The sequence below is a fragment of the Canis lupus genome, chromosome 13 (assembly GCF_048164855.1).
Source record: "Canis lupus baileyi chromosome 13, mCanLup2.hap1, whole genome shotgun sequence".
Taxonomy (NCBI): domain Eukaryota; kingdom Metazoa; phylum Chordata; class Mammalia; order Carnivora; family Canidae; genus Canis; species Canis lupus.
This window is the reverse complement of record NC_132850.1, coordinates 33024153-33037842: the sequence shown is the minus strand read 5'-3', so window position 1 is coordinate 33037842 and position 13690 is coordinate 33024153. Positions and strand designations below refer to the sequence as shown.

Below are 13690 nucleotides of genomic sequence, written 5' to 3'. Positions count from 1 at the left end.
TCAAATAGGCTGTACAAGCTCAAACAACAAGTAAGCTGCAAAAGCAAAATTCTAGCTCACAATTTTTTTCTTTTTTACCATATATCTAGGGTTCTCCAGCATGTTTTTTTTTTTTAAAGATTTTATTTATTTATTTTGAGAGAGGGAGAGAGCAAGCAAGAGAGGGCATGTGTATGTAGGGGGGTGGGGTAGAGACAAAGACAAAGAGAGAAGCAGACTCCCCACTGAGCAGGGAGCCCAATGTAGAGCTAGATCCCAGGACCCTGGGATTATGACCTGAGCCAAAAGCAGACACTTAACCGACTGAGCCACCCAGGTGCTGCTCTCTACCATGTTTCCATTTACATACTTATGCTAATCAAAAAACTCATGACTATCAAAGTGGTGCATATGCCTTTTGTGTTTATTGTTCATTTACTCATTCAGTAAGTATTTATTAAATACCTGCTATATCCAAAGCTCCATGGACTTTGAAAATACCAATCTTTATTAGAGAGGTAATGCCAGAGCCACATCACAACACCGCAGGCCACCTTTCTCCCTCTTAGCAGAATCAGATAAAGCTAAGCAAAGTCTTTCATTAATTGTTATTAACAGCTACCACAACTCAGACATTCTCACCATTGTCTTAATTTCATGTATTGAATTTCCACTTACGCAGTTCCAGTGAAGGATTTAAGTACCCATTCTCCAGGAATCAGTAATCGAAGGAGGGTAGATTGGGTTGCTATAGGAAAAATCAAGATATAGACAGACAGAGATTACATTGACAGTGGAAAACATCCTGTGTTTTCAGTCTGGAAGCAATGATACCAAATTCGGCAAGCACTGTAGATGGTCATTTTTATTTATATCATGTCTCCCAGGGTCCTTAAAATGTGATTGCTTTCATATGCTCACAAAATGAGAAGGAAGAGTTAAGAATGATTTCCAGATTTCTGGTTTGGGAGACTGAATAAGATGATAGTGGTCCTCAAAAGTAAATGATAAGAGCAGTTAGAAGTAAGGGGAGACAAAGGATTTCATTTTAGACACATGCCTTGAGACACACAAGAAAAGAGTTCCAGAAAGCAGGTATATATACATATAAAAGTGCAGGTCTTCTTCCAGAGACTGAGCTAGAGCTAAAGACTCAGGAGTCATCATATTAGAGGGAATGGTTAAAACTTCAGAATCCTACCAGAAATGTGAGGAGAGCAAGAAGAGCACAGAGCAGAGGACAGATTCTCAAACAGCTCCAAATGCTAGAAACACTTTAAAAAAATATATATTAGCAGAAACAGAGCTTCAGGATATAAATGGGGAAAAAAAATCACAAGAAAGAGAAGAGAAAACTAGGAGAGAATCACAGACACTAAGAGAAACATTCAATAAAAGAAGTGGATCAACATTGTCAAAAATCATAAGTAAGCCAAACACTAAAAAGCTTCCATATATCAGTAAACATGAAGATGATTGCTGGATTTTCTCACAACAATTTTAGGGAAGCAGAGGGATTAGAAGCCATATTCTGGTGGGTGGATAAGGGGTGCCGCGGTGAACAGGAAATGAAGATTGGAGGCTGCCAGCATGCTACTCTAATTTTCCTACGATGAACATGCAGCAACATTTGTGTAATCAAATCAAGAAATGACTCAGTAATTTGGCTAAAAAAGAATATTAAGGAGGAAAGGAGACTAGCTGGAGGGGACTGTGCAGATTTGATGATCATCTGTTGTGTATATTCTGAGGATTTAGGAAGAGAGAGGAAAGTAGAACCGCAGTAGAGAAATCATTGTTTTGAGGAAGCAAGTAGTACCTTTTTTTTTTTTTTTTTTTTTTTTTACCTCACAGGTGAGGTAAATATACCTGAAAAAGCTACTAAAAGATCATGTCTGAATCAGATGTTAGTCTATAAAAGCCCTAAAACTTAAATGAATTTCCCAGTTGAGAACATACAGCTAATGCTAAAGAAATGCAACATTTCCATAAGCATTTATGACCAAGTATAGCCAACCCTGAGAGGCAGTGCAGTACCGTAGAGGGCTGGCAGGGCTTGAACCGAAACACCGATGGTTGGGAGGCAGGAGGTAGGGGTTCGAGAAAGGTCTTTTGGGTCCAGGGCCCTCTCCTCCTCTCCTCTTCTCTGTGCTCTATCTTTGATGATGCTTACATGAGCAGTGCTGACTGAATCACGTTAATTAAACTTCCTGACCTCAGAATAAGATTAACTTTTGAAAAACAAGATGTTTACAATCCATCAACAGAATGTTTGAAAGTTATTTTTATTCACATCTTTCTTCAAATGGCAAAGCGATTCTTCTCCTCAAGTATAAGAACTAAAAGACATTATCTTAGATCTATGTGTTAGAGAAAAACAAATAGCAATGCAACAGAATGTCTTGTAATGGACAAAATGCAAAACATCTGTTCTAATGAGGAAAAAAAAAATCTCATTTTAATAACACTTGGAATAAAGCTCCCAATAGGAAACAGAGATACAAAATTTATTTCTCTTAAACAGAGCACAACACCATGTGTAGCACCAATGTCAGGTATAGCTTCTCAGATTTCATTTTTAAATTTTTCAAATATATTTTTCCATCTTTCTCTCAAACACCATATATTTAAATAGAATTCTAACATCTGTTTTATATGAGAAATGAATAAAATATTTCCATCGAAACAGAGGGCATCAGCACTTATTTCTTTGTATCCAAGTTTTTAAAAAGATTTTCTAGAGAAAATAAAACAACACTTGAAAATCTCTTTCCATTGTACTTGAAATCAAAACTGCCTTCAGCTGCCTGCTGGCTAAGCAGGTCTAGATATCAGTACATTACAACATCTTTGGAAGTGTGACTTCAGAGTGACAATTGCCCTGGATTTTTGCTATAGGTTCTTGAGATTAAAGTCAGAATTTCCTATGCTGAGCTGCCTTGGTAGTGAGGTGCTGTCGTTGTTGGAGGGGTTAAAATTGGAGCCACTGATGCATATATTTTAGGGAGGATTCATAAAAACACAACAGTGAAGCCTGGGAATCCATGACTGTGAATGAGCAGTGACCAATAGAAAGGAAAGAAGAAGATCCAAGAAGGCTGAGGTAAGCAATCTGAAGCCCTGTCAAAGTGGAAACAATAGATCAAAAGGTGTTCACCGTGACTGGTCAGAGTAGGTTTTATTTTTTCTCATAGGAGGCTTGACAGCATAAAATAAAAACAAATCGTTTTAGTCCACAGGTTTTTTTTTTTTTTTTTCTCCCCCTTCACTGAGTTTTAGCAAACTTCAGACCCAGACACAGGACTCAACGGTATATTCCTGGACAGCAAGGTAAACTATTTTTGCACTTTTAAAAACTTAAATTTACGAATTCAGAGTTCTGATTCATCAAAGGCAGGGTTACTGCTTAAGAACTAAAGTAAACCTCTATTCTGAAGAAAAGAATGTTTTAATGTGTCTCTATTGGAAGATAACCAGAGCAGAATTCTGTGATCGTAAAAAATTCGACAGCCTGCGGAAGCAGCTCTGCACTTGTCATTTCCCTCAATTTAGTGGCACAACTGAAAGATCAGCATTTCATAAATGATGCTTGCCTTATTTTCTCCCGAGGAATCAGTAAAATGTATTCTGTTCTTATTATCAAGCAATTGAATTAAATGTACATTGATCAGAACGTTACTATTTTATATATATATATATATTCTTAATATATATATATTATTTTTCCTGTTAGAACAGTTTGTTGTACCCATGATCTTATTGATATTCAATGGAGAGGGTTTATATCTTTTAGATGGTCATATATCAATAAGTGTTAACCTTTTCTTTCTTAGCAGCCATCCTGAAAATATGGAGCTCTATCTATACCCAAACATGTTCTTTGCTTTTTGTTTTGTTTCTTATCAACCATAGTAATGCCATAGGTGAATATATTACTTGCCTAATTGTGAGATAGAATTCATAACCCAAATTCCCTGGTTGAACTACTTGATTTTGTACTTAAAATAATAGAAGTCTTTCCCCACTCCCCAATAGAAAACTTACCGGAGGAGTTGAGCAACAGAGCAAGAGATTAATCACACATTTTTCTTCATATCTCAAAACCTTCCTTCACAACAAACTGCTAAAAGATTCTTTGATCTCTCTCTTTTTCTTTGGTTCAAGGGCCAAAGAGCCTGGGAAATCTCATCCAGATGTTCTGCTCATTTAGGAGCAAAAGTAAAAGCATATGCTCGCTTCTTAGAAACTACACAGACTCTCCATTTGACTTATTAAATGATCACTTTTTTTATGCTCTTTTATTCAACTACAGGTTTCAGGTAACTTTCTTGTATTAAATAGCTCGGGATGGAAAAGCACTTAAAGCTCCTAAAATTTGCTTTCCATTTCTTAGTTTTCATTGTGATTGGGCTAAAACCAGAAAGCTGGAAGCTAGTGAGCCAGTTTCAGTGTTTGCAAAAATGCTTTACATATAGTGCCTACTGACTATATGCATACTAATTGATAGCTGTCTATAAGTGTTTGACATGTGCTTACCTTCCCCCAAAGAAGCAGTGTTTACTGGTTATTTTGGTTACCCATAATTTTCTGAAGGTCAAGATATTCAAACATCTAACAGTTACACCCCCTATCCTAGGTACTATCATGGCAACCACAATCTGTTTCATCGTCTGGGTGTTATTCATAACGGATACCGTCTGGACTCGAAGTGTGAGACAGGTCTATGACATAAGTGAGCCAGAGGACTGGACTATGCATGACTTTGACTGTCCCAGGGAATGCTTCTGCCCCCCTAGTTTCCCTACTGCTTTATACTGTGAAAATCGAGGTCTCAAAGAAATCCCTCCCATTCCTTCAAGGATCTGGTATCTTTATCTTGAGAACAACTTGATAGAGACCATTCCTGAGAAACCATTTGAGAATGCCACCCAGCTGAGATGGATAAATCTAAACAAGAACAAAATAACCAACTATGGAATTGAAAAAGGGGCCCTGAGCCAACTAAAGAAGCTGCTTTTCTTATTTCTGGAAGACAATGAGCTAGAAGAGGTACCTTCTCCATTGCCAAGAAGTTTAGAGCAGTTACAGTTGGCCAGAAACAAGGTGTCCAGAATTCCTCAGGGGACCTTCAGCAATTTGGAGAACCTGACCCTTCTCGACCTGCAGCATAATAAACTCTTGGACAATGCCTTTCAAAGAGACACTTTTAAGGGACTCAAGAACCTAATGCAGCTAAATATGGCCAAGAATGCCCTAAGGAATATGCCACCAAGATTACCAGCCAATACAATGCAACTGTTTTTGGACAACAATTCAATTGAAGGAATACCAGAAAATTATTTTAATGTGATTCCTAAGGTGGCCTTCCTGCGGCTGAACCACAACAAATTATCAGATGCAGGGCTCCCTTCGAGTGGTTTCGATGTGTCCTCAATTCTAGATCTCCAACTGTCTCACAATCAACTCACAAAGGTCCCCCGAATCAGTGCTCATCTGCAGCACCTTCATCTTGATCATAACAAAATTAAAAGTAAGTAATCATCATGGTATGTCTTTGAGATGCTCATGATCATTAAACTTATTCTGTATTTTCTTTAAGAATAGCAACCTTGTTGGGCTTTCCCTCCCCCCACCCCCGCACAACTAATCTGCCCTTAGATTTCTTTTTTCAACTTTCAGTATTTTGTTTTTGTCTATTCATTCTCACACAGTCTTAATGAACCAAGAAGTTCAAATCTTCAAATACTAAACTGGACTTTAGTAATCTACATTGGAGAAACTGAACGCATCTTCTTTCACTCCCAGGAGATTCCAGTATTTCTGCCTCACTGGGTAGATTTATTTGGGAAAATGTACCAAGCACCAACAACCTCATGAATAGTAAACAGGAAGGCTCTGATTCAGGAGGTATCAAAAAGGGAGATGTGTCCTAAAAACTCTGGGTGCCTGAAACCATCCTAATTAAAGTCTTTGCTTTAGATGAGATGGTTTCTCAAACTTTAGAGTGTGCATATCCACACACTCTGGCTCCACCCCAGAGTTCCTGATGGAGTAAGTCTGGATGAGACTTGAGACTTCTCATTACTAACAAGTTCCCAGGTGGTGCTGAGACTACTACTCTGGGGCCTAAGCACTGGGAACCAACACTGTAGTTTAACATCTTTTGTTCAATTGAAATGGAAACCAGTGCTCCTGGATGTTGGTAACTCCTTAGCACTGGTGGTGACCACCAAGGAAGAATGAATGATCCTTTCCTGAAAATAGGTTTTGATTAGGGGGAGAGAGAGGAGTGCCGAGTGCCTTGGAGGCAAAGGTACCATCAAGGGAAGTGGTCAGAGAAAGAAGTGGTTAGAGAAAGAAGAGGCTGTAGATGCTAAACCTGGTGTCTTTGCAATCCTGCCTGAGACCAGACTGATTCTGCTGCAGAAGTGGACAGTGTTGTGGTCTAGCCACAAGGGCATTGGAACCAGCCTGACACCTATCCATGTGTCGTCAACCCTGGCACAAGCCTTTTAGGAAGATAATCTCAGGAGACCTCTCCTGCACAGCCTTAAGAAACATATTCCTAAAATGAGAATCAGTCAGATAGTTTGTAGGAAAACGGTACAGATAATTGTCAGAAGGTTGTACTGCTTGGTTATTATTTATTAGCTTCCTTTAAGCAAATAATCACACATACATCCTATTTATAAGAATAAATTACTTTTCCACTGGGAGCTGCTCAGTTATTTAAGATTTTTTTCCTTTTCTTTTCTTTTTTGGTTTTTCTACCAACATACTTGAGCATATATATCATCCAGGAATTAACAGAGAGGCTGCTGCCACATTGTTCCATGGTGATGAGACGCATTGTTTAATCCTGTAGTCAAAAGCAAGAGATGCAACAGAAAGAAATATGTTAATTGTTGAATCTGTTTTACTGAACCAGCCAACATTGACCTAAATATATGTTTTGTTTTGTTTTTCCTGATGAAAGTTCTGTGCTTCTACAGATACATTCCTTGCCTGACAACAAAAATCCCATAGATAATTGATGTGGGAAGTGAATTTAAAGGGATTCCACAAAGATCCCTGTTTGTGAACTGGGGAGTCCCCTGAGAAGCTGGGAACAAGGGTCTTTAGGAGTGAGACAGCAGAATTCAAGACTCAGCTGGGCACTCATGCCAGGAGACACTTACATAGTTACACAAAGTTATACAAAAAAGAGTAGGACTCTGCTCTTCCTCCACTCACGTTTTTAAAATTTTAGTGTTTTCTCATATATTTCTATTCTTCTGTTGTTCTCATGCCTTAACATACAACAAGATCATCTGGAAGGCTTATAAAACACAGCTTGCTAGCCCCGCCTTCACATTTTCTGACTCAGTAGGTCTAACAGTTGAGTTCCCAGGAGGTATTGAAGCTGCTGATCCAAGGACAACACTTGGAAAAATCACCAATTAACCCTCACAAGAATCTTGTTTGGTATTATCAAGAATTTCCAGAGAAAGAAACTGATGGCCAACTAAGTGAGGGTACTTGCCCGAGGACAAAGAAGAAATAGAATAGCAGGACCTGAGCTCAGGCCTTCCCGTGTTAAGTGTTGTTTCTTACTCATACAGTATGATCCCAGTACACTTTTCTTCAATTTCCAGAATATAAGACTTCAGAAAAATTTCTATCCCCCCAGGTAAGAATAATTTTAACAGCAACAACAAAGAGGGATTGATTTATTTGTTTCTTAATGTAGATTTCAGGCGTAGTCATTTCTATATTCCCAGAATATAAATGTAAAATAAGAATTTCCCTGGCTAGAACTATTGGCTCACCATTATATCACACTGTGTTATAATAACTGCTAAAGTACTTATTTCTTCTGGCTGCATAATCTACTCTAGTTGTTAACAAAGAGATTTCCAAGAAACATACCTTTTATATGAAGAATTCTGAGAATTTACAGGACAGTGGCCTTTTCTTAGGAAAAAAGATGGAAATATTTATTTCTTCTGAAAAATTTAAAGGGCTTTAAATTTGGCAAAAAATGTTATCTCTTCAAGGAAGTTACTTCTTGGTGTTCTCTGAGAAACATCATAATTAATTTATGAAAATATAACTACATTTAGAATGCTGACTTCTCACATTACATCTATTCAGACATGCATTGGTTATGTGGCATAAGGGTAATAAGTATGGTAGCATGTTAAAAAGGACAGAGTCTCTCCAAGAAACAAGGCACCATAGTAGGAAAAGGACAAGGTTAGGACTCAGCTTTACCACTTACTTACTAACATACCTTGTGTGTATTGCCTTACCTATCTGAACCACTATTCCTGCAATGCCTAGGTAGGGAGAATAATAATATCACCTGATAAAGGCTCTGTGATGATACAGTGATAATGTATGTGAAAAATTATATACACAAACTTCTATACAAATATGAGTCATTATTTTTAGCAATTCAATTAAAAAATGGCATAAGATCAGAGCATAGCAACCTCGCTATAAGCGTAAACTCATAGGAAGGCCATTGCCAAAATTAGGTGGGTCTCATCTTCTAAAAGAAGACCTCTTTCTCAAAATAGTTTCAAATGAGACTTAAAAGCAGTAACCAGATTCATGGTTGAAATGAGCTGTTATGCACACTTGTCTGAATTTTGCTAATTTAACAGGTTTTTCTCTCCTGAATACTCCTAAATTTCGTATAGTCATTGATGCCAAGGGCTCTGATCCAAGGCAGGTGCATGATTTCTCACATCTTAACCATCTGAAAAAGCCGATGGGATATTTCCTGGCTTGAATCTTTGTAATTCAATTCTTGGCAAATGTATCCTTTCTAATTAAATACACTTAAATATAAAGATTCAAGGTTCTTTTCTGTAAGTATTATATATGTAATCTTATGCCAAAAGCACTTTAAAAAAAACTGAAAATTTTGCATTTTAAGGTTTTAAGCACTTTCCCTGATAATATATTGATTTTTCACCTACACATCCATCCATCCACCCATCCATCCATCCATCCATCCATCCATCTATCCATCCGTCTACCCATGCACTTAACCATTCTTTCTATGAACTTTTGTCTCCACTTCCAATATCCTAAATACTACCCATCTCCTTTTTTAGTAGTCTAAATATGCTTTTTCTCACCTAGAAGTTTACAAAACAAATGATATATCTTGTATTCTTTTATTTCCATCATAGCTTTTATTTTTTAAAGATTTTATTTATTCATTTATTTATTTGAGAGAGACAGGCACAGTGGGGGGGGGGAGAGAGAGAGAGAGAGAGAGAGAGAAGAGAGAGAGAATGAGCAGTAAGAAGAATCCGCAGAGGGAGAGGAAGAAGCAGACTCCCCACTGAGCAAGGAGCTCAGTGAAGGGTCCATCCCAGGATGGGCAAACATTTAACCTACTGAACCACCCAGGCGTTCCCTCCATCACAGCTTTAGTGGTATGTCCCTTGTGCTCTTTGCAAAGTGGAATCAAATATGGAGTGAGATGAGTGTATGTTGCACATTTTTTAGGGTTACTTTTATAAAACAGATATGTTTAACCTCCAACTACAAAAATGGTTTATATCTCTGGCACTTCCATGAATCAGGCTGCTAGACCCTCTATAAGACTGTTGCATGGCTACGTGGTCTTCCCAACACCTGGTCTCTTCTGTTCCAATTCATTCGTTCATGCCACCTTTGTCTCCACAGATGTGAACGTCTCTGTAATATGTCCTCCCATACTGCCTGCAGAACAAGATTCCTTTGGTTATGGACCTCACCTTCGCTACCTCCGTCTGGATGGCAATGAAATCAAACCACCAATTCCAATGGATTTAATGAACTGCTTCAGGCTCCTTCAGGCTGTCATTATTTAAACATATCATCAACATTCTAAAATCAGCTTAATGAGTTAATATTTCTGAAATGAAATTTGGTTACCATATATAAGACAAAAGTCACATTTCCAATTGCTCTTGGCCACTGTTTTTGTGTAGCTTATGTTTTCTGTTCAAAGATGCTTTCCATCAATGATACGCAGCACAGTTGGCTTTTCTTTAATTAATAAAACAGACACAGAGTTCAGATAGTTTATCAACTCAAAGATAATTCTTTTTTGTCTCTTTCACAGCTTACTAACATCAAATAATGCAATTGTACTGTTATGCAATATAAGGGACATATTTGTTTGCATATGTTCAAAATTGCTAATGCAGATATTTTATTGATAGTGGAAATATAGTAATCTAACAGAAGATAAGGAGATCTGAAAAAATGAGGTATTTCTTCATCATAATTAATTTCAGATTGCTAAGTAGCATTTGTAAGCATGAGTGTGATATTTAGCTCAAGAATGGATATAAAATGTATTAAATACTTGATGAAAGGAGACTTTTTAGTCAATACCAAATAATAGAAAAGCAGTAATTTTTACTTCACTACTATTTTTTTTATCTACTATTCTTAGATATAGTACAGTGTACTCTATCAATTAAACAAATCCTAAGTTTTACATTCATTATAACACATTTCTGACAGAATCTTAGTGTTTTAACATTTGAAATCCACTTGAATTGCAAATTGTTCAGCTCTTATATTTACCAGTGGTTTTGGATTTTTTTAAATAAAAAGAGTGAATGCTTTCTAACAAAATGGTAGTAAAATATTTATTTCAGAGGCATTACTTACAAGTTTTATTAAGAACATATTTCAATAAAAAGTGTTACATAATAATAGTTTCCATTTTTCTACCATGAATATATGCATATATATGTTCTCCTACCTTTGTTTTTCCTTCTCTTCTCATAAACATAAGAAAAAAATTATACTTTAATCACTTAACATAATTCACCTATTTCTCATGAGTTAAAAAGAAATAACCCAGGATTTCATTTAGTAACAAAGTATAATTTACTTTAGGCTTCTAATTTCTGAGGCATATCTGTAAATAATAAATATCCCATAGATATTAATACATGACTTTATATGTTTCAAACAGTATTCTGATATATGCTATAAAATTTGATATATTTCCCTGGAAAAATGATCATATATGTCTGTGAAACACCAGATTAAGGAAAATCTAACATGTTACTTTACACCAAGATTTCTCAGAAACTTAATATGTTATTCTATAAGGTGAATTCTCAAGAAAAGAACATATTATAGTTTTGCCTACTTATTTTCACTGAAAACTTATATGGGGTTAGGAGGGAAGAACTAATTATTATATTTTGAACAGAGTTTTAAAAATGCTGGCTAAAGGCAAGAAATGAAATTAATTGACATTAAGAAAAGAATATTTTTTAAAAGACTTCACAGCACATAAATAAAATTATTAAATTTATGTCATGAAAATACAAGTAATCATATGTCATTAGGCTGGGGAAAAAGAGTATGTTGAGAGAAATATAAGAACTTTAAATATTTGAAAACTTGCCATATGAGAAAGGGATAAAATGTATTCCAGGAGCTCCAAAATGAAGAGTAGAACATATGGGTGAAATGTACACGGAGCTGTATTTTAGCTCTAGCTAAGGAAGAATTTTCTACTTGTTGTTCGGAGTCATCTAACAATGAAAGCAACTTTTCTTGAGATGGAGTGCAAACAGAGAATGAGTAATGGTTCAAAAGAAAGATTATAAAAGTAATTCCCAATCTTGAAGCAAAGTTGTAAAATGTTCCTCTATGACCTTTTCAAGTCTAAGAATTCCCTCCTTCCCTCTCTGTCCTTTCTTCCTCCCTCTATTCCTTTTGGTCTTTCTTTTTTCTTTATTGATTTCAGAAAATATATGTTGAGTACCGTATGCATACCAGACTATACTACACACTGGGCATATAATAGTTTGTACTATAGTGGATAAGACACCAATTAGGTGAAAATCACAACAATATATAAAATTTATCTGTGATAAAAAAAAATTTATCTGTGATAAATGCTATTAACAGGGAGCTACATAGTACAAAGGAGTTACTAATACTGATTTGATATAAAGATTCTCTAAAGAAGTAATGATTAAGGAAACATATAAAGGATGGGAAGCATTGAACACTTCTTTAACCCTCTTGGGTTTTTTGTTCGTTTGTTTGTTTTTTGTTTTTTTCTTTAACCCTCTTGTAAGAGAAGAATATTTCAGACAGAATTTAGACACTGTAGTTTCCGGGAACAATTTAGAAGTTCCTGAAGAATTTTAAGCCAGAAGGGATTATGTTCATTGATGATTAATATCATGTAGTAGTAAAGAACATTAACACTGAAGCTAAAATCACTGAGTTCAAACCCCAGCTTTCCTGCAATGTGGTCCTGGGCAGAATCTTTAAATTCTCTGTGCCTCAATCTCTCCTCATTTGTGAAATGAGGACAAGTAATAGCACCTACCTTATGGTGAGAATTAAATGAGTTAGAATATATAAAGTGTCTTGAAGAGTTTCAAACACATGGTAAGTGCTAAGTAAGTCTTTATTATTATTGTATGCAGTATCTAGCCACACAGTTCTAGACATGCATATATGTGCAAGCTTCTTGGTGTAGTGAGTAAAACTGTTGAAAATTAAGACTAGATGGGAATAGATCAGTTAAGATTTTAAGCTTATAGCACAAATTAGAAAAACAGAGGTGGCTTAAGGCATGATGGCACTGATGGTGTTGGTAGAAATGGAAAGACAAAGACAAACATGAGAGAATTAGGAGGTAATATTGTCAGGGTTTGGTGGTTGAATGGATAGATAGGAGCAAGAGCAAGGATGTGGTAAGGTTTCTGCTTGCAAAACTGAATACATGCCAGTGCATTTTCTAAATGGAGCATGCTTAGAAGAGTATGAGTTTGATTTTAGTTGTGGTTAGTTTAAAATTATTTTGATTCATCTAAGAGGTGTCATGTGGTTTTTGAATGAGGATATAGTTAAAAGGAGGGGTCTGGATAGGCACATAAATATGTAGGTGGAATTTTCTAGATTTTGTTAATAGTTCTAAAAATTTTGGAAGAATTCTGCATTTAAACATTCATATGCTTATAAGGGAAGACTGAGACAAAGGTAGGGAACAGATTGAGAAAATGGAGGCATAATTCTAAGTATTGACTAATGAAGCTATGAGGAATCGAGTAAGGTTTCCATCAGAAATCCTTTTTTTTTTTAGTATATTCACAAAGCTACTATAAAGTCTCTAAAATTTACAAATAATCTTCTGTTCTCTTTCTTGATGCATACATTGTGGCTATTACCAAAAATTTTTAAAAATCAAGAAAAAATCTAGATAAGCTCAAACCATTTTTGAAGTTATGATATCTTTTTTTTTAATTTTTATTTATTTATGATAGTCACAGAGAGAGAGAGAGAGAGAGGCAGAGACACAGGCAGAGGGAGAAGCAGGCTCCATGCACCGGGAGCCTGATGTGGGATTCGATCCCGTGTCTCCAGGATCGCGCCCTGGGCCAAAGGCAGGCACTAAACCGCTGCGCCACCCAGGGATCCCGAAGTTATGATATCTTAATAAATGCTTAATCTCTTATTTTACGGCCCTAACTAAAACAAAACAGAACAAAACACTTTTATTTATGCTCTCCGAATATAAATACGATGAACTTCATTCATAAGCAAGTAAAAGGGGGGCAAAAAGGAGAGAAAAGACAGTGTCCAATAATCATAGGCTGTATATTTGCAAATGATAATGTTAAAAAAAGGAGACTTTTGGTGGTAAGAACCCTGTAACATTGTTTTATTTGGTTTCTCTAAATTC

At 36.2% G+C, this 13690-nt stretch overlaps 1 protein-coding gene across 2 annotated transcripts; it reads left to right on the top strand.

Annotated features, from left to right (window-relative positions):
- The first annotated feature begins 2799 nt into the window (after positions 1–2799).
- KERA (keratocan) lies at positions 2800–10605 on the top strand. Of its 2 annotated transcripts, none has more exons than XM_072773039.1 (3): positions 2800–3082; positions 4616–5509; positions 9664–10605. In XM_072773039.1, the coding sequence occupies exons 2-3, from the start codon at positions 4624–4626 to the stop codon at positions 9828–9830; spliced, it is 1053 nt and encodes a 350-aa protein (XP_072629140.1). In that variant the 5' UTR covers positions 2800–3082; positions 4616–4623; the 3' UTR covers positions 9831–10605. The 2 variants fall into 2 exon arrangements, with proteins under 2 accessions (XP_072629140.1, XP_072629139.1); XM_072773038.1 differs by having other exon boundaries at positions 2849–3309.
- Positions 10606–13690: the final 3085 nt, after the last annotated feature.